The 22,332-nt window shown below is 42.9% G+C and overlaps 1 protein-coding gene across 1 annotated transcript in view; it reads right to left on the bottom strand.

The window, feature by feature from the left end:
- The window catches only part of LOC135881086 (deleted in malignant brain tumors 1 protein-like), a 124,136-nt gene extending 110,750 nt beyond the window's left edge, over positions 1-13,386 (bottom strand). The window contains exons 1-6 of the mRNA XM_065407591.1: positions 13,320-13,386; positions 5,558-5,638; positions 4,401-4,418; positions 3,570-3,878; positions 1,240-1,769; positions 333-600 (exon numbers count right to left, since the gene is read on the bottom strand). Of these exons, the coding sequence (XP_065263663.1) occupies positions 333-600; positions 1,240-1,769; positions 3,570-3,878; positions 4,401-4,418; positions 5,558-5,638; positions 13,320-13,386 (1,273 nt within the window). The remainder of the gene's footprint in view (positions 1-332; positions 601-1,239; positions 1,770-3,569; positions 3,879-4,400; positions 4,419-5,557; positions 5,639-13,319) is intronic.
- Positions 13,387-22,332: the final 8,946 nt, after the last annotated feature.

Below are 22,332 nucleotides of genomic sequence, written 5' to 3'. Positions count from 1 at the left end.
TAATAAAATTCTGCTTCCTGTGACTCAAACTAAATCCCAGTAAAGTTAATGGAGTAATATCCCTTGACCTTAAGGGATGTCGGATTGGGCCATATTAACCCAGCTGTTTAAACTCCTGACCTACACATACCCTAGATGGTTCATGATATTACTCACCAGTATAATCTACATCAGTGGTTCACAAATTTAACAATCCGTGAACCTCTTTTACTAATTGTGAAATCTCGTGAACCCCTTCCTAAAAATGAATATTTCCAGGGATTTAAGTTTAAATTTCCTCAGTGTGATGGATGTGCTTGCTTTGCTCTGCATAGCTCTTGGAAGTCCAGAACCACTGGAGAATGATAGTCTCAGGTCTGGTTTGGCATCGAGTCTGTTTCTGTGGTTGGTTTTCAGATGTGCATACGAGGAAAACGCTTTCTTGCATAAGTATGTTGTTGTAAATGGTAACAAAACTGTAGTAGCTTTTTCTGCCAGAAAGGGGTACTCGTTTCTTAAACTCAGCCAAAAGTTGATCAATGACAGATTTCTGAAACTCCTTTTCAGTTCGTAATCACAGGAGATCTCAATCAATTTCTCTTTTTCCTCAGTGATCAATATCTGCATTGAGAAAGTGGTATCATTAAAAGGGTTGCGAATCCAGGCATTATTGCCTGACATAGCTGGAAAGTATTCCCTGAAAGTTGTGCAAAGTCCTTTTAGGTGTGCAGTTATATTGGTTTTAGTGCACTGACCCAACTGAAGTTTATGTTCTGCCAAGAAGTCATGAAGATTACTGAAACACTCAGTTTGATTGTTTTCCAGACAACTTTCCCAGAACTGCGACTTCTTTATCGTGGATTCATCTCGCTCTTACACTTTGAAAACAGTTATATTGAGGCCTTGAAGAGATAATTTTAGGACATTAATTCTTGAGAAAATATCTGCTAAATAAGCTAGGCTCTGGAGCAAGGTGGAAAGGGTGGCTGTTGAAAAACTAGGATTTCCGTTCTAAGCTCAAACAAGCGCACAAGGATTTTGCCCCGTGAGAGCCATCTAACTTTGGTGTGGGTCAACAGACAATTGTGTATACTACCCATTTCTTCACAAAGTACGTGAAATATTCTGGAATTTGTTGGCCGTGATTTTATGAAATTCACCATTTTCACTGCATTGTCCAGCACTTCCTTCAGTCCCTCAGGCATGAGTTTTGTTGTGAGGGCTTGTCTATGGATACTGCAATGAGACTTTTGATGCAACCTTTTTTGTTCGAGCTACAAATCCACTATACTTCCCCATCATTGATGTGGCCCCATCAGTGCAAACGTCTAGGCAATGAGACCAATCTATTTCCTTTTCTTGAGAATATGCATTAGCCAGATTGAAGATATCTTCTCCAGTTGTACATTCTTCTAATGGTCGGCAAAACAACAAGTCTTCTTCAACCATACCTTCATTCACATAATGTACAAACAGTAGCAAAATAGCTAGATTAGCTACAACAGTTGATTCATCCAACTGTATATCATAATATGGACTATTTTTCACTCTATGTATAATTGTAGTCTCTACATTATTTGACATATCATTAATTCTTCGTGACAACGTATTATTGGACAAAGGTACCATGTCAATCCTTTTTGCAACCTTTTCTCCGAACATGCAATGAACTGCCTTTTTTATACATGGACCTATCAAGCTCTCTGCTATGGTATGGGCTTCCGATGCTTTTGCTACTCGGTAGCTCACGCGGTATGACGCTTCAAGTGCATTTTCATTATCAGTACTTGCTTTGGATATAAAACTGGTAATGTCAGTTTTCCTCTCAGCTAATTTTCACTTGAAAAAAATCAACAGGCTTGTCGAGTTGTGCAGGATGCCTAGTTTCTAAATGGCACCAAAGTAGAGAAGGTTTGAGGCTGCTGTTTGCTAGACCAGTGTTTGCCAAACTTGGGACGCCGCTTGTGTAGGGAAAGCCCCTGGCGGGCCGGACCAGTTTGTTTACTTGCCACATCCGCAGGTCCGGCCGACTGCGGCTCCCAGTGGCCACGGTTCACTGCTCCAGGCCAATGGGAGCTGCTGGAAGCGGTGGCCAGTACGTCCCTCAGCCCGCGCCGCTTCTCACAGCCCCCATTGGCCTGGAGCAGCAAACCGCGGCCAGTGGGAGCCGCGATCGGCCGGACCTGCAGACGCGGCAGGTAAACAAACCATCCCGGCCCGCCAGGGGCTTTCCCTACACAAGCGGCGTCCCAAGTTTGGGAAACACTGTGCTAGACCATCACCACAAATCACACACAGTGGTTTCGGGATGTTCTTGATCACCAATGCATGTAAAGCCATATTTTATATAATCATCATTTTTTCTTTTCTTTTCTTTGTAAGTGACTTTCCAGGACCATCATGGTCATTAGACTTAGATTTTCCACAGTGTGGACTTGAGGAAACACTAGCTGATCTTATGTCTTTACACTTTCCTTTTTCAGCCACTTATCCATTGAACTTGTGTACAAAAGTTGTAATAAAAATAACACAGAGAGAATGCTAACAACCAACAAACTAGAAAATGAAGATTCGCTCACATTTCACTGAAGCAAAACAGCACTCCAGAGAGAATGTCAATTACTGAGGCACCTTAACACTGCTACACTGGCTACAATGTGGTTCCAGCTGGTTTGGCACGCAAACAGCTTTACTTCCGCCACAAGGGCTGTCCCTAGGGGGGTTCCCCAGGAGGGAAAAATTAGCCTGGATCACCCCCATGTACAGCATGGCCCCTGCTTACTCTGCCCCTCATGCCACCCAACTTCCCCAGTCTGCCAAGGACAGGGGTCCGAGCTGCCACCTGCACGCCGGGATCCCAGCTGCCGCCCTGCCCACCACGGGGCTCAGGCTGCAGGCCCTGCACCAGAGTCTGGGCTGCTGGCTCTGCACTCCGCGGGGCTCGTGCGGCTGGACCCCATTAACTGGGGCTCAGGCTGCCTGCTCAGTTCTCCACTGAGCTTGGGCTGCCGGTCCCCGCTGACCACCAGGGCTTGGGCTGCCGGCCCCAACTGCCCAGCCCCACATTCCCTGGGGCTCGGGCCGCCAGCCCCGCACTGACTGCTGGGGCTCAGGCTGCCTGCTCCCCCGCTGATGGGAGCAGGGCTCAGGCTGCTAGCCCCAACTGCCTATGCCCACTCTCCATGGAGCTCGGACTGCCGACCCCCCTGCTGACCAGGGCTCGGCTGCCTGCTCAGTGCTCCATTGGGCTCAGGCTGTCTGCCCAGCAATCAGGTCCCACCCGCTGCCTCCCATGCCCGGGGTCCTCTGGCTGCCATTAGGGAAATTTTTCTGGCGACCCCCCTGTAACATTGTGTGAACCCCCAGGGGTTCGCGAACCCCAGTTTGGGAACCACTGATCTACATCCGCACCTAATGACCTTTCCTTTAAAGTATGGTTTACAGATTTTAGCTAAGAATGTGACATATACTGAAAGAAAAAGTGTAAAGCAAAACTTTAAAAAATACAATCCTTAGTTTATTTAACAGAAACACAAAGCTGATTTGCTAAGTATAAAAGCTACAGATATGCAAAAAAAGAGAATACATACCTGCGCATATGACGCTAGCATCTCCATAAACACCACATGAATAGTGTGCATATTCATAAGGACAAGACCACAAAACGTCTTCAGAGCCAGTGCATCTCACATTAGTCATCCAAGGACTTGTCCAGCCTTCACCAAAGTAGCTATTTCTCAGAGCAGCAACAGGCTCGCCACAGCCCAGTTGCCTGCACACAACTCGTGCATCGTTCATGTCCCACAAATCACCACAAACTTTTACCCAGCGTCCAAAGTGAAGGATTTCAACACGACCTGCACAGCGGTTTGGCCCATTTGCAAGTCCTAGCACCAGATCTGTGAAAGACACAAATCAATAGATTGCTAGACTATTTGTCCATTTTCACATGGAGATGTCTTAATACTTCTTGGTTACCAATTAAAATTTGCCCCATATTGGCAATGCAATGCCATTTATTGAGAAGCTAGTCATCCTCCTTTAGCTCCTGGCTGGCCATAGCACTATCCTAGTTGACACGATTGTCTCAGCAGAGAGGCCAACGACTCAGTGGTCAATGTGCCTCACCCGAGACGTCCCACCAAATGAGGAAGGTTGGTCCGTGTAGCCATGGCTTGTGCTGTGTTTTTTCTGTGAATGAATAGGAGACTTTGGGCTCCAGCACTCTGAACTATCTCTCCCAAGCATGAAACTCACTTCACGTTTCCAGGGTTCAATTTTAATGTCATTACAATCATAATTAAATTCACAGGGCATTGTCATTTTCCAAGCCACAACACAGAAAGTTGTTAGCTAAATGCATAACATTGTAAATTAAAATCAATATAAATGTAAACAATACTGTATGTAGACAGACTCACCATCACCCATAGTTTCAACTGAAAAAAAGCACATAACACAAACTATATTAGTACAAAATACTTAGGCTCCTAGAAAGCGTTTTCTTTTTTCCCAGTATAACTGCAGTAACTTGTCCAAAAAGCATAAATTTTTCCAACATACAATGTTGTCTGGCACTAGAGAGACCTTCATACGGGGTCCACACTGTGTGTGCCCCAAAACTCTGCTCATGGTGCTCCTTCTACCCCTGCAAAAAGGGAGGTTTATGGCAAAGTGTGAGAGGGGCTGGCTGTTCTGTGATTACATTCTCTCCCATGAAGAGCTGCTGCCTCCAGGGTTACAGTGGCATATCAGAGCAGCTCTGACTTCAGACTCCCGTAGATATTCCCAGCCCCCTCTGAAACCTTCCTCTGGCATCTGTCCCTGCGAAAACTCTCTGGTCGCTACAACTAAAGTTGATACATTGCTCCACATCACGGTGCTTCTTTAAGCACTCATCTTTCTATTTTAATCCATGTGACAATACTTAGGTCCAAGCCAATACAAACTAAAGGGTCCAAGGAATGTTTCTGATATAGTGACCAGATGTCTTACATCTGAGTCCAGATATATTACATCCAGCGCCTTCTTCACTCACTGCGTTCCTCAAAAACACTGGTCATTTTTTTCTCCTATGATACAGTCTTTCAAAGCTCATGTTACCCACAGTTATATTCATATGCTTAGTCTTCTGCAGTCATAGAACCATAGAAAATTAGGGTTGGAAGAGACCTCAGGAGGTCATCTAGTCCAACCCTCTGCTCAAAGCAGGATCAACCCCACCTCAATCATCCCAGCCAGGGCTTTGTCAAGCCGGGCCTTAAAAACCTCTAAAGATTCAGATTCCACCACCTCCCTAGGTAACCCATTCCAGTGCTTCACCACCCTCCTAGTGAAATAGTTTTTCCTAATATCCAATCTAGACCTCCCCCACTGCAACTTGAGACTATTACTTCTTGTTCTGTCACATCTGCCACCACTAAGAACAGCCTAGCTCCATCATCCAGTCATCGTGCTAGTGATTTCATTTCAGTGAATATGGTCATTAAACTGTAAAATTCTATTCTATATTTTCAGTAGGTGGGTACAATATAAAATAGATACAATATTAGTAAAGCAAAGATAAAATAGAGCTTACAAGTGGTGGTTGGCTCTGGCGTCATAGTTGTAGTGGTGTCAGGAGTGGTTGTAGTAGTTTCATAAGTGGATGTAGTGCTCTCTTTTGAGAAAACAAAGACAAAAATAGTTCAGATGAACATGGAGAAGAAAGGCAAGAATGCGAGAAGAATGGCGGATGTGTTGTGATCGGCGCAGTCTTAATGACAGCTGAAGACCGATCGATCCAGGTGATCCATTGGCTTGAGTGGAGTGACACCAATTTATATCAACTGAGGATGTGGCCTAAACATTATTTTAAATTAGCATTGTAATACATCCGAAGAGAGATCCCATCATCCATTGTGCAAGAGACGTCCCTTCAGTCAGAGATAGCATGGAGTCAACCCCTTGGGTGTCAATTGCAAGATTTTATATACATCAGTTTTGCTCAATATTTTTTCATTTCATTGTGTTATAATCATGACACTCAAGCAGACTCGTCTTTCATCTGCAAAATGACCCCATGAACAACAATATTGGGAAAATATGCAAAGGAAGTACCTGATCATCTTTCATTAGCATCTTCTTTGTGATTACACTTGTGAACATACCATACCAATAAGGGCACTGTCACACAAAGGATTCACTTCCTTTATAGTTCACATAACTCAAGAAAATATCTCTTGATCCTGGACCAAAATGAGCACACACTAATGGTGACCCAGCAAGAAGGGCAGTCAGCTGTGAGCAAACTGCAAATAAAGGCATACTTTTTGGAATCTCCTAGGTTATGTTAGCTGCCTCCATGTCTAATAAAGTGATAAATACCAAACCATGGATTTTACATCCGGGGTGAACAGTGCCCATATGCTAGCTGATCATCTGCGTCCCACGAAGGGGTGTGGCATCTGGAATTAGGGTGACCAGACGTCCCAATAAAATCGGGACTGTCCCGATATTTAGGTGTTTGTCCTGCGTCCTGACCGATGTTGGCAATTTGTCCCAATATTTCGCACTCCTCGTGGGTTTTTTCTTTTTGGCTCCGCCGGCGGGACTCCCTACCCCCCAACCCCCACGTGTCCCGATATTTTCTTCCTCTCATCTGGTCACCCTATCTGGAATGTACCTTGTGTGCACCCAAGCAGAAAGCACTGCATCTCTGAATCAGAATGCCACCTAGTGCTCTATCTAGGAGCCTGTATTGGCTCTGCACGACCCCCTATGCAGGGCTGTGCCTAAATGGAACTATCAAACCCTTAATTAGCAGGAACATTTCTGAGTGCAGAGGAGCGCTCTGCTCAGACAAACACGTCTGCCAGGGATGTGAATAATACAAAGACAACTCTGCATCTGGCAGTAAAGAACAGGAAAGAAAGTGCAGCTGAACAGGAGATGGGGCAGATTGAGATCACATGGGAAAGTCCTAGACTAATAACAGGGCTTTAGATAATGGAGCTAAATAAAAATAGGCAAACAAACAAAAATAAGAATAATGGAAATATCTCAGTACCAGTGGAAGAAGCTTAAAAGCAGAAAGAGGTAAACTAGGAGGGGTGTCGATGGAAGAGGATTTGGATTTAACAGACATTACTGAAACCTGGTGGAATGGCACAAACCAGTGGATACAGTACAGGAAGGACAGATGAGGCTATAGTGTTAATGGGTAGCACCCATTCTAAAATAGTCCATAGAATCTAATGAGTTAAAATTTCTGAGAGGGTCATAGAGCAAAATTAGCATGGGTACAAATTCTGACTCCTAGGTACACCAATATACTAGTAAGTAACGTCATACTGCTAGTCCCCAGATCGGGGAAAATTCTGAGTGCTGTGTTGCGGGAGATAAGAGAGGTAAATGAATCTAAAAAAGAGACACTGTGACTGTGTGACTTTTCCCACCCACCTATAAATCGGTTGTGTCAAATGAAGACAAGTTTTACAGTAGCAATTTCTCCACACCTTAAATTTATGCTTCTTAGAACAGCTAGTTTTAGAGCACACAGTATGATGGGCTACTCCGAATTATGTCCTAAGTAAGAAATGGGAGCTGATTCAAAAAGAACCGTTAGCTGTCCTATTACCATGTAATAATGAGTACAATATAAACAAGTTCAACATTCTCGGGAAAAGAAATGTGCACTGTACAATTAAAATTTTGAAAGGGGGAATTTAAAAAAAATTAAAATGGAGAAAGCTCGTCTAAAAGTCCCTAAAATCAAAATTGAAGATGTTAAAATGCTCTAACTCAGTATGGAGGCTGTGTTAGTTTTAGCACACCAAACTGTAACTGAGTTACAGCAGGCATGAATACGCATGAAGCAAAAAGGATTCAGGAAGGCAAGAAAAAGATAATATAGTGAAATGATGGGATTCAAGAGGTTGTTCAAGCCAAAGAGATGCCCTTTAGAAAATGGAACTATAGTCCCAGAGAAGCCAATAAAAAGGAGCATAAACTATGGTACTCTGTGCGATCCATATAGGATTTGGCCACCAGAATATAGAATCCAATAAGTAAAGAAGAAAATTACTGAAACAAGGGTGAGATGGGACTTACTAGATTCTGTGTGTGCTGGCATGGTTACCATTCCTATTGAAGTAAGATAACAAAGGACAAGGATTAATTAAGCCCATGACTCGTCTGACCTAAGGAATCAACAAACCTAAATGATCAACTCCTTCAATTGCCTTCAAGTCCCATTCAGTCAATCTTGTAGAACAAGATTTCCTTTCTCCTGACATCACAATAGTAACAGTGGTGGCAACAGCTACAAAAAAGGTTGGCATTTCTAGCACTCTGTAAAAAAGCAAAGAACATCTCGGCAGAAAGGAAGAAGATTGGGGAGAGAGATGGCTGGATAGATGAAAAGAGCTAGGCTGGTCATAAGGAGGGATCATCAATATCGTTCATATTTCTTGATGATTTATAGCTTACAATCAAAAGTATGGATTTGTAACCTAACTGTGCACATAGCTAGCTTATGAAGCCACTTAGCTTTGCCCTTCCTCCCCCATTGCTTGTTAAACCAACATGTTGCAACTTGTCTTAGCTAATATTGTAAGCTCTTACAATGTGTTTGAAGCCACTATTGTAATACAGATAAATAATAATTTTTTAAATATATGTGTCCACAAGGTGGTGCTAAATCTTTTAGATCCATGAAAGACATTCATTCAAAATAAACTATTGAACACAAGGTGATTTTCTTTTCAATGAGCATGAGTTTATGACCACGGGACAATACCACTATCAATTCAGCCATTTCTCTCTCAAACATATTTAGAAATAACTCAAACAGCTATAATGTTAAGTCTAATATAGTTTTTCTTGATGTCAAATGGCTAGAAAAAAATAATTTCTAAAGACTTTGAACACGTTGGCCAAACATATTCTTGTTCCTTGGCCTCTTCTTGGTCCCAGCTTTAAACTACATAATCTGTCTCTGCGCAGGGCCTGAGTCTAATCTCACAAAAGTGAGAAACAAGACTCCATTGAAGTCAATTGGTTTTATTGGTCTAAAGTCAGTATGTGAGATCAGACTCAGGCCTATCTTGTTTATAAAGGGCCTGTCACCCTGGCAAACTTCAGCTGGATCCAGCATAGCTACTGGTGGTAGCTATGTCATTTGAAAAAGAAGCTACATTCAGTTTAAGTGGTGAATATTGAATCATTCTATGGTGAATATTATAATAAAATAACAATAGAATGTTGCTAGTACTATGAATTAGACATAAAAAGTGGTTCCATGGTGGGGGTCCCAGACACACTGATTCATCAACAAGTATACTGCTTTATTAGCAAGTAGTGATTTTGCAGGGATCAAAATATTCAGTCTCCCCAGAAATGCATGTTAGTGGGTGATCATTTTAACAGTAGTGGGAAAACCAATCAGCAGGGCCGGCTCCAGGGTTTTTGCCGCCCCAAGCGGCGGAAAAAACAAAACAAAAAAAAGCTGCAATCGCGATCGGCGGCAGCTCCACCGCACCGCTTTCTTCTTCGGTGGCAGGTCCTTCGCTCCGAGAAGGAGTGAGGGACCCGCCCCCGAAGAGCCCGACATGCCGCCCCTTCCCCTTGGCTGCCCCAAGCACCTGCTTGCTGGGCTGGTGCCTGGAGCCGGCCCTGCCAATCAGAGCCCAGATTAGACAATTCCCACCTTTGACAGTGCTGGAATATTTGAACAAGGCAGTAACTGAAGGTCTGGTGACTGCGAGGTGTGGCCTTCAGTCTTGGGGACCATAGTCAGCTGACACACGTTAAACCAGCTGCACTGGGCTTGGGATAGAGAATCAAGGAGCCATAACTGGTTGTTGGTTCTCATCATTTCTTCTTTTCCACTCTGTTGGGTGGCTAGTGGGGGTGCGGGGTAAAGGAGCCATCTGTTGCTAAGTGCTCTACTAGGTTTAGGCAAAATCAGTTCCGCTTCTGCCCAGCACTGTGGGTTGCACACCCCCACAAGGAAACAAGCTACTGTCCTTTCTCACCTGCAATGCAACAGGTGGCCAGCAGGTGAGCTGCAGTAAGGACGATCAGGGATCACCAGAGTGTTCTCAGCTCCCTCAGAGCTGCTCCTGGGTCTGCATTAGAGTCAGACCAGATGTCACGATTTTATAGGGACAGTCCTGATATTCAGGGCATTTTCTTATATAGGCACCTATTACCTCCCCCCGTTCTGATTTTTCATATTTGCTCTCTGGTCACCCTAGTCTGCAGGGAAGCAGTGGGATGCAGTTGGAGAGGCAATGCCCCTATCACAACCTTATACTGATGGGGCTGATTCAAACACCGGCATTTAAAAATTGCAGGACACAGCACGGGGTCCATTTCCACAGCACATTTCCAATTTTGAATCAAATACAATATTCTTTACAGTCAGCTACCTAGGGCCACAGCTGGGACTGTCCTGGGGCAAATGACTGCAGATATTGGCCAAATGCATCTAAGGGAAAAGTTGTTGTACTTGCTCACCAACAGAAGTTATTCTAATAAAAGATATTACCTCACCCACCTGGTCTTTCTTATAGAGAAGTGCTATAGAATTTAATAGAAAATTATACCCTATCATTTTAACTGTTCTAAAAGGTATTGATATTCCTGCTATAAAATTCTATACGATTCAAAAACCTACAGAAATGACATCACTACCATTATATTTTATAATTTTTAGAATAATCTCTAGCAAACCCTATTACATTCCTACAGAATTCTGTAACCCTATAGGGTATTCCATATGGGATATGTAATTAATACATTGCACTTACATCCAGGTAATTCTACTGAAGTGTATTCATACTGGTAAGGAAAACATTCCAAAACCAATATATTTATTTCATGATCAGTTTGTTAACACTTACCAAATCATTGTGCACTATATCCATACCCAGCCAAGTTAAAAGGGTGGTGTATGTTTTTTGTTGTTCTTGTTGGTTTTGGTTAACTGAGCAAAAAGAAAGAATGACTGAATCAATGTTCCAAAGCTGACAATCTTATTTAAGCTTGAAAAAAAAATCAAAAATGGCTGAAGTAAATTGTACCAAAATTTCCCACAAATTAAAAAGGTTGGCCTGAGACTAAACACAAAATAATTTATCCAACTTTCCCCCCACGCAATTTCTGAAAAGTTATCATCTCGAGGGGTTTTTCATCTGTTCGTGGATCCATAATATCTGTACCACTGAAGCTGCCAAATAAATGCTTCAAGTCAACAAGTCCTTATTTGCAAGCAGCATGTACAGTAAGGATAAATTTAGCTACAGATGCACAAAGAGCACCAGCAAAACTGCTCATTTATCTATGAACACATCAAATTTGGTTGTACAAATTCCTGTTTGCAGATGAAATTTTTGAAACTTTAAAGTCTCAAAATCCTAAGGGTCAAACTAAATTTGGAATCAAACCACAATGCTATTGGTAAATTAAAGGTGACCTGAAGTTATTTTTTCAGTTCTCTGGCACTTTCAAAAAAATAATAATTAAAATCTGTTTGAGTTGACCTGAAATTGAAAGTGCTAAAAAAAATTATGAAAATGACTTATTTTAGGTCAAATAAAAATGTTGTGTTCTGGAGCATTTTTAAAATAAAAGCAAAGGAAATAAAGGGCTAGATTAACAAACTACTAGGGAGGAGGATGGTGGCTGCTTCTTTATGCCCTTTAGCACCATAGCAGGGCACACCCTCAGAAAGTGAGACACCCATGTTCAAGTTCCTGCTCCAATGACTAATTATTTATACATGTGGAAGAGGGTTAAAAGAAGAGCGCGCACGAGCCCCACACCAAATGTCCCATATCCCAGTGCCTGGGGTGCTCTCCTGCAATATGGGAGACAAATTCAAATCCCTGCTCCAGGTCAGGCAGCAAGGAGAATTGAACCAAGACATACCACAGCCCAGGTGAGTGTCCTAACCACAAAGCTAAAGGTTAAGTGAGACACCACTGCTTGCTGTCTCCTCCTCTTGCCATTTACTTAAGATTTCCATTAGGGATGTAATTCTACATATCTGCTCACTGCTACATGGGTGAAAGATGCAAAAAATACAGAGATGCCTGAAACAGCAAATGGCATAATGCATAGAGAGCACTGCAAATAATCTCTCCTGGCCATTGGGAAGCAGTGGTGGAGGGATTGGGCAGTAATGGGGAGAGCTGAGAGAAAAAGAAACTGGAAAAAACTAGAAGAAGCAGGGACAGTCTGGGGGAGGAAAGTTGTAGAGAAGCAGAGGAGGATAGAGGATGGGGAGAGAGAGAGAAACACAAAAAGAATGGAGAAAGAAAGATGTCTAAGTCAAGACCTTCAAATACTTGGGCGGCCAGCCACCTGTTTAGCAGGGAGCACAGAGGTTGATCAGATCCCATGATTGGTATGTTAGGAAGGATATTTTAAGATAGTGAAGGAGACAGACTTCTGAAGAAGTTGCCCTGCTTTAAGGTTACAATTAGGGTTCATACATATATCCTTACTCCCCTGTTATAATCATTCATAAATACACTGAACGGATAAACACAAGCTATCGCACACTCACCCTTCACAAATCTCATTTAACTGAGGGCCTGATATGAATAGAAATAACTATACTGCTGCTTAAATACTAGTTACGAAAATCACCCACACTGTTTCCAGGTACAAAAGTCCAAATTATATAACATGAGCTTTACAGGCTTGTTTAGAATAGGTTGGTTTACCATTTTGAACAGGTTACCCAAACTAATTACAAGATAACAAGAAAGAAGATCACTCACAAAGGGGAAGATGCCAGCATACTGGTGTGTAATAGTTCATTCTGATAATTTCACAGTTCTATCTTATTACATTTTGTTAAAATGTATTTAATAAAATATTAGCTGGGTGGTTCACTGTGCACCTAAACATATTACTTTTGCAGCACTTGACAATAAATATGCCCTTTAGGAAGAGAACCCACATTACTCCTTAATTCGCACCCTGAACACCAAGATTTGGAGACATTAAATTGTTAACGTACAGGCTAGTGATTGATGTGATTTTAATTCTGGCACAAGCCACTAACACAAAACACTAGGTGGTGGGAGCAAGGTTAATTTCACCATACTAAGCAGTTTATTTAAATGGTTCAAATAATACTTACAGTTAACTAGCTTGTTTGGCTCACATTTTTCAACAGAACAGAGCTGTGCTATCGAACGTGGCCCTACACCGACACTACCTTTAATCTTTGCACAAAGCTCCCATTGGCATGACTGGGAGTTCTAGATGTGGACCCAGTGAAAGTGAGCAAAACTTCTCTTTACATTTTTGTAAGAATGACTTTGCAAAAATGGTAGGCATTGTACCTGTGGTAGTCTGCAGAGCTCCAGAAATTGTCAGGAACATCCAAATGAAGATCATTATGGCACCCATCTTGTGAGTGCTCCTGTGGAACGGAGCATCAGAATTTATAGGCTCTGACTATGGAGGGGCGTGGCTCAACAGTCTGCTCTGCACCTACAGTAAATCAATACAAAGTGAATTCCAAAGGTGTTTTCATTTCAGTCACAAAGGAAGGTGTGTTTAATTTGTTCCACATTTCATTTTGTTTTTATAACCTTGTGGTCTCTGCCGGAAGATAATATTTAAACAATAGCATTTCACACTTCTTGAAGGAGAACTTTTGGCATAAATTATTCCACATAAGTTTGACTCGTGTATGAATTAAAAGTTACCTCTAGAGTGGATCCAGATGCTTTATTCTTCCCAGCTACTGCTGGTGGCATGAAAGGGGGAGAATCTTTGAGACTGTAGGAAGTGGTGGGGTGGCCATTCCCCAGGAAGGAATTTTTCATGGTGTTTGAAGGGTCAATCAGTTGTCTGCAGTACATCATTCAGGACTGTGATTGAGTCACAGCATCACATACAAATATTTGGCAGTAGTTTATTTAATATTTTATTAGTGTCTTATTGACTTGTGACATTTGGGGGTTCTCCCAGGACAGTAACAGGTTTGGTCACTGTTTGCCTTGTAATCATGGGTGTCTTGTGGCTGTGCAGCTTTGATCCAGAGCTCTGACCCCAGCAACCTGCCGGCAGCCCACTAGCCTCGCACGGGCTTTGCCCAACTTGGTTAATCTTCGCAGGCTGAACTTAGTATCTTCCAGCCCAAAATTCACCCCCAAATCATCCTACTGCAGGGATCAGTCCCGCTCTCTGGACCCTCACAGAGAAAGTATTAAGTTCGCAGCCTCTACAGAGACAGTAAGACACTGTTAGTATATAGGCTTGTTTGTCAGCCTGGGATAGAATTTTGGGTTTGACCTTTTGATACTCTTATACTAACATGAGTGAACAAAGACACTGGGTGTGTTGCTTCTGCCTAGCCAGATGGGTTTGTTAGTATAATGGGAACAGATCAGAACAGTTAAAATGTTGCAGGTGGGAGTGTAATATATGAGTATACAGTGGAAGGCCGCCTGGCTCTTCTCTCAAGGCAAAGTCAAGCAAAGAGGTGGGAGGAGCAAAGGGGGTTTTGGGGGAAGGTATAAAACACTAAAAGACCAAAGAAATGCCTGTCCCTGACCGTAGCACAACCTCACCCCTTACCCCTCCCATGGGGTCAGGCCCACCGACAGAAATTCCGGGCCCCAGGGCAGAAGAGTCAATGGGTCCCTGCGAGCTGCTGGCTGCACTGCTGGGTGCGCTTTTCCGACACAGACAGGGCTTGCACATGCCTGCCCGGCTGCCTTAACCGCCACCAGTACCACCCCGCACACGCCTAGGAATACAGCCGCTGACTTCCAGATTGTCCAGGGGGGCTCGAACCCCCACTCATCCTAGGCCCCCTTTCCCAATGCTCCAGCCCCGCCCACCCAACCTCTTCCAACCCCTGTTCCACCCCCTCCCCCGAGGGCACCCCATATACAACTGGGGCCTCTCCCTAGTGGGGGGGGCACGATCTAAAGGGCAGGTTATGTGTCCCCCCCCACCCCAGGGCCACTGCACTCTCCACGCCCCATGTTACCGGGGGGGGGGCTCTGTCTTCCCGCTGCGCCTGCCCCCCCCCCAGCACATTTTGCCACTCTCCCTGGCAGGCAGGAGCTCAGGCGGGAAGCAGGAGGGAGCCATTTTTAATGTCGGATCCTCCAGGTTGCTGCTCTGCAGCCCTGCCCGGCAGCTGGCTGGGAGGAGGCGGCTTCCACTCCCTGCCCGGCTTGGTAGCCGGGGACCCCGGTACCCAAGCCAGGGGTGGAAGTCACCACCCCAGCCAGGCTCTCTCAGGCAACTAGGGTGACCAGACAGCAAGTGTGAAAAATCGGGACGGGGGGGGGGGGTAATAGGAGCCTATATAAGAAAAAGACCCAAAAATTGGGACATCTGGTCACCCTACAGGCAACCACCAAACAGGGCTGCAAGCAGCATCTCAGTGGATGGAAGGGGCTGGTCCAGTAACCGGATATTCCATGATTCTATGTAAGGGGTGGGACTGTGGGTGTGCATTACAGGTATATTTGGGCCTGCTAAGAAGGAGGAGGTGGGAATAGAGACACAGGCAATGTTCTGCAGCATCAGCGCTGGGAAGGGAGACACAGGGTAAATGCTCTGCAGCATCAGAGCTAGGAAGGGGGACTAACCCCAATAAACATCACATTGCCTGAACTTCAGACTTCTGGTCTTCTGCTTTCTATCTGTGTGACAAGAACCAGGGGAGGGGGCGAAGGGAAAGCCCTCTAACACACTCCAACCTGTTAGCTGTCTATAAGCACACACTTCACTCATCTTACATAGCGCCGATGTTTTATAATGAAAGCAAAATAAGTTTATTAACTGAAGAACAAGGACTAAGTGATACCAAGTAAAAGGGATAAAGGTAGAAATTGTTACAAACAAATAAAAGTGAAAATATGCTTCTAAAAGACTAAACCTTAACCAGCAAGATACAGTCATGGTTCAAGATGATTTCTCTCACTCAGTCTCCTTTCCTGCTTTTTTCTGGCCAGGACCCATCACAGAGATCAAATCACTTGGTTCCTTTGTCTCCTAAGGTAAAGGATAAAGGAAATTCTCTCTCTCTCTCTGTTCCTCATATCCCCAAAAGGACTGTCTGTGTCTGACAAGTCAGGAAGGCCTCCTGGGGATTCAGTCTGGGGTGCAGGAACCATGTTAATTCTCTGTCTCTTGAGTTCAGGATCAGGATAACCACTGCTGGCTTAACGCCATGACATTGTTTACTGCTAATAGGTAAATTGAGGAAAACCCACATTCTTTTGTTTAGGGCAGACCTGTTTAGCCCCTTTACCTAGATTAGGCTGTCTGGTCTTAAACATGGGTTAGTAACATCATAGAGAGGGAATTCATAACTTCACATATAACATTAACACATGGATTTTACAATGATATTAATACTCAGCATGTTATTAGTTTTTATATGATAACCTACACAATACCTTTGGGATAAATACCATGACAACAGAGTGTTGGGTGTAGTGAGTTGGATGGCTCTAATGAGTGACAGCGTGCCCTATGGCTGTGGGCATCAAGGGCTCTTAGGATCACATTACTGATAAGATTTTAGGGGGAAAACAGACTTTGGAAACTGTCTGCTGGGCTCCCCCACATTTTCACAACTATTGTCATGAACACTTTTGCCCCAATCAATGTCACACACAAATTCAGCTGCCTTCACTATTCATCCTTCGAAATACCATGGATCATCACAGGGTATAAGCCCCAATGGCACTGCCAGTGACAGTGAGATTGGGAAAATCACCACAGTTAGAGCTATGCAAAATGTTTGCAGTAAAATATGTAGCCAACATAAACTCATCTCTTTTTGGTCTGAGCTTTGACTTGAGTTTGTGATTTTAAAAAATTTTGAGAGAAAGATTTGCTAAACTGCATGAACCTTTCCAGAGAACCTGGATCAACTGATTTATTTGCATGAAAGTCATGGACAAATCTGTGGATTTTACACAAAATCAAGTGAAACCCAGTGGTTTTCAATTAGACTCTATGTTCATTGAAACCTGAAATGCAGTGTAGAAAAGTAGAGGTTGAAATGAAATTTAAACATATTTTTGTATGAATTCCTCATTGAGTTTAGCATAGCTATAATCACATTGTCAGCTTAAATATGAATTTTTCTTATGCCATCAGAGTGCTTGGGCCATGAACAAGGATCCACCATCCCCATCTATTATACTGTTTGCCAGAATGTCTATTTTGTGTTTCTATAACTTGTCTTTGTGTAAAAAAAAAAAAAAAAAAAAAAAGTTAAGTTGTTGGCCTCTCACTCAACGCCCAACATGAAGGGCCAGTAGACTGATTTTTTTCTCTGATCCCATTTGACCTGTCGGCCTTGGGTGGCCCTACCAGAATTTAAAACGCCTGCTGGCATAGCTCTCAAGGTCATAGCCACACACAAGCCTTTATATCATTAGCCAACCTCTTTATTTTTGGAGCATTTCCTAAGATATACAGTTTTACAGCCATCTTTTGCCATCCACCAACTCAATCCCAAAAAGTTCAATACATTGAGAATCAATTGTGCAGATCACCAGGAGGGTTCTGAGGGTCAGGCGTGGCCTCTGGACTACATGCTCATAAGCCCTATTGTAGATCATGTGGGATTATGGTACAGCCCCTCAGATGGGTGTAAAATGAGTACAGTTCGACTGAAGTCAATGGAGATGCATTTACATCAGCTAGAGATCTAGCTCTGATTATACAGAATGTGCTTGATTTTGTTGTTGTTGTTGTAATACTGTATTCTGTATTACCTAGGTGAACATGGTAAAAAATGGTTGGTGGACATTCATTTGAAATCATGGCCTTTGGTTTCTGTCACATTTTACATGCGGCTCTTAAATGGGTTTGGGTTACAATAATGTTTAGTAACTATATTATTTCTTGAGCACGCAGAAAAATAATAGGTGCCTCCTGAAACACGTTCAGATATTGTCCCTGCCCTCAATAGCACACAGTCCAAATTCAACAGGTACAGCAGTCGAGAGTCAAAAGGGACAAAAGGAGAGAGGAGGGTACAAATGTTATGGTGAAAAGACCACATCCACACTTAGTGAGTCGTACACAGCTTGTACATTTAGGCTGTTTTCTTCCTTACCACACTTCATGCCGACCAGATGGCAGAAGTAAATATTTTAGAGGGATTTGAATGTGGCAAGGGTGGTGGCTTGGGAAGATGTTCCATACAAGGGGAGCAGTAAAGAAGGCACAAAAACAAAAGTTGATGAAAGCAAGGGGGGAAGCATAAAGGCTGGCACTGTTGCAATGGAATTAGGAAATGCAAAAGGCAAACGGTCAGAGATATAGTTTCAAGCCTTGAGAGCAAAGCACAAGGAGTTTAATCTATATGTAATAGGGGACAGCCAAGGCTATGCTTAAAACTGCAAGTAAATAGGATGCTGGTTCTTCTGTGTTGAAATAACCATTTTTTTCATGTGAATAAGGAAATTCATGCATGAAAAAGATCATTACTCACAATTCCCCTGTTTCAGACATCTTGGCAGGAAAAAGAACCAATACTGATTGACTTTGATGACCAATCACAAACTGATTAGCAAAGCAAAAACAACCCAGAGTACATTTCTTCTCTCAAACTCTTAAAACTATTATGAATAGCAATTAAATTAATAAAAATCCATTCACAAATGGTTCAAGCAGAAAAAAGGGCTAAATTGGTCAGGTAATTTATTCACAGTCCATAATTCTGCCAACTCTTTTCTTCAGCTCAGACCTCAAAGTGTTTGCAATTTCTTTCTCATAGATTAGATTTAGGAGAATTCCATTGTCAGACAAGCCCTTCATTGTCAGTGTGAATAAATAAAAAATATAATGAAAGATTAATGTGGGCACTTACTGTACTAAACATGCTTTCTCCCTTCCAAGCCATGGTGTCTCCTGTAATATCTGGATAGATTTTCATGGGCACTGTCTTCTCTTTGGCTTTTTCTAATAACCATGAGGTCTTTTCCTTCATTGTACTGAAAAAGAAATTCCACAAAGTTTTGAGAAAAACCCTCTGCTGGAATTTCTATTCTGTCAACATTCCCTGATGTTAAATTCAATTGATTATTATTAATAACTTTTTTCTAGTCACAGTGTTTTCAGTGGAGTTCATGTGGGAACTATTTAAAGGGCACATAAGATTAACTAGATATTAACAGCTACAACTTTAAGAAAATCCCAATTTGAAGAGAAAATTCACGACCTTCGTAATGAGGGAATGGCACCTTAACTGCTGATCAGGGCACAGCTTTATGAAATAGTAATGAGGCAGTGTGATTCACCTGATATAGCATAGCCTTGGAAGTCAGCACTCTTGGGTTCTACTTCCTGGATCTGCCCCTGACTTTGCTAAGTGACCTTGAGCAGATCACTGAGGGTGCAATGTTGCACCCACTTCAATTCAATGGAAAAACTCCCAGTGATTTCAATGGGGAAGGATCAAGGCCAGAATTTCATGTAGTTTTAGGAGGAGGCTGACTCGGAATTTCTGACGTATGGCGGTTAAAAAGATGTACACCTTTGGAGTTCCCTCTTTTTAGTGCCTCTTTGTTTTAATATTGTATATGTTATGAAACCTTGATTAGCACATCAAGAAGTTTCCTTCAAGATAAGGTCATCGGGAGAATAGAAACTCAGTCTATGTGAACAGATTTCATTGCAAACATACCAGACCATTGCTAACAACATATCAGCACTTTGTTTTCAGGCCAACTAATTGATTGCAAAAAAAAACAGTGACCACTCAGAAGAGATCAGAGCTGCACCTGCCAACAGAACAACGAACGCACATTGTACAATATCTGCTATCATAATGCAAATATTTACCAGCATTTGGAATTACAAACAGTTGTGCTAAGAATACTTGTGTCAGTTAATTCAATCTGCCCTGTGCTGGATTTCACTTGATTAATATAGAACCATTGATTTATTAAATATGAAGATAGTGATGATTAATCTATTGATTGAGCAAACAAACGTCTGATTTATAGCACCACTTATTTATGGATTATATTGTTCTATTACAACAGCCATGTAAGGAAAGATCTCAGGTTAAAAGTGTCCCAGGGCATTGACCTGACTTTTGTACTCAACATATTTATTCAACATAGACAACTCCATCACATAAACCCATAAACATATCCAACAATTATCAAAGTAATCTGTAAAATCTGTAAAAGTCACGATGTGTTTGTGGACAATTCACGAAAAAAAAGAAAAGAGCTAAATTCACGGTGTAGGCTGGTGGACCCGACCTCCAGCCTGGGACAAACAATCAGCCATGCCCAGTTCAGTTTGTAGCCCTTTTCTCAGGGCTCTGTTTATCCTTCAACATTAAGAAGGGAAAATGGAACAATAACAAAAAAGCAACAGTACTGTTCTCACCTGAGATTGTGAGACCCTCTGGCTTCTCATAGCTAATGTACTGGAGCAGCTCTCAGCCTATGGGTGTCTGCAGGGCTTGCCTATCTTCTCACAGCCTTCTGCTGCAGCCACAAGAGAGTGCATTTTTAGCCCTCCTCCACTGGTCCCAAGTAGCCACATGGAGCGGGGATGTTCCTTTATATCTCCTGGCTCAGATCCAATCACTAAATGTTGTCCAGCTGGGTCAGATGATTCCCAGCACCTGGCCTGCTGGGCTCTTCTCAATAACAGGGTCACCTGCTTCCTGGGCCCTTAAAGGAGCAGACTGCCCTGTTGCACACTATTTTTTTGAGAATTGTTTACACTACTCTAGTCTTTACCTTTATCTTCCCCTTCTCCCTCTGCTTTGTCCACAGTGTCAGTAGCAGGTTGCCCACAGAAGATAAAATGCCAAGTGCAATATTCTAAATTGTAAAAGATTTTATAGCCATTTTCAAAGGAAAGGGAAATGCAGAACAATGCCAACTGCCTGCTCAGATTAGGGTGTGGAGAGGCTGCTGGACCCACAGCAGTGGGGTTGTGCCTGGGCAGCTGAGGAGTTTAGTAATGGGACATGAGTAGTATAGGGGGGCTACCATCAATCAAACATAGGCCCTGCCCCCTGGCCCTTCAAGCCCACCCACCTGTCACCCTAAGACCCGCCCCTGGGGTATTACTTCCGGGGTCAAGACAGACACATTACCGGAAGGAGGAGGTTTGGTATGGAACTGACGGAGCCAGTGCCACATCGTGAGCATATTTTTTTATTTAAAAGATATACAGCCCCTTGAAAACAAACCAAGATGCTCCATCAAAACTTTTATCTTACTTAAGAGCCACACAGTTTTAAAATATCTCTCTCTCACACCACCTCAAATATTTGCTAGTTGGCCACAAGTGTCACTCTGTCAGGAGGATCATGGTCTGCCTGGCCCAAAGAGGAGGAGTGGAAGCAGTCCTCCATGTTTTCTCCATGCTCATGCCCTTGTCCATGTCTTCAAGCTTCATCCCCTCTGCTGTTGGATGGATGTGACTTCTGTTTTCATCTCACCAGCTGAGAAGTGGCCAATTGGAAGAAACTGCCATTGGCAGTGGGGCTATATGAGACACTGAAGTGCTGTGCTCACAACATTACAATGCTTTGGGGATCCAGATGTCCTGGAGTTCTGTTCAAATTGAGAGAAGCCCCCACTTTCAATAGAACTTCTAAGATGCTGAGACTGTCTTGCAAACCCAACTCAATCCCAGCAAAATAAAATATCTGGTCATCCAATTCTCATAGAATCCCAGTTCCACTCCTGGCCAGAATCAAGATGAGATGTGACATTGGGGGGGGGGGGGAGGGAAGGAAAGTGTATACATTTTAATTAACTGTTTTTTTTAAACTTCCAAACAGTTCCATTAGGATAGTTCTGAGTTTTGGGAGTGGTTCTGGTCAGTTCATCTGAATTGGATTGGCCACCCCTGTTTTTAAACCCCTCAGTTGCTTTACATCTGACAGATGGGATTAGTGACTATAATAAACACCTGCACAAAGGTAACTACAGGAAGTGGATTTTTTTCCCCACAGAAATAACACTAAAGGCAAAAAAGAGAGCTTCGCTATTAGAATAAATCTGTGAGTTGTACAAACTGTGGTCTACTGTTCTTTTTCCTACTTCTGTATTACAGTACAGCTTCCAAGATACCGCATGGCAGTCAGCCAAGGGTTTCAAGATACTGAATACACAGGCATTCACACAGTCGTATACCCAGAATCGAAACTGAACCTAGTGCTGAAAGGCTAGAAAACACACACAAATACTGCTAGTCACTGCCATCCCCTGCTCACAGAGCTGTGGTATTTAATAAGAATTGAAACCACACCACCAAACTCACCTGATGAGCACCATCACCTGAAGACATGTTTCCACTACTGTGTCACCAAGCTATTCCTCCCAAACAAGA

Source organism: Emys orbicularis, chromosome 7, assembly GCF_028017835.1.
Source record: "Emys orbicularis isolate rEmyOrb1 chromosome 7, rEmyOrb1.hap1, whole genome shotgun sequence".
Taxonomy (NCBI): Eukaryota; Metazoa; Chordata; order Testudines; family Emydidae; genus Emys; species Emys orbicularis.
The sequence above is the reverse complement of the archived record's forward strand: the minus strand, read 5'-3'. Positions and strand labels throughout refer to the sequence as shown.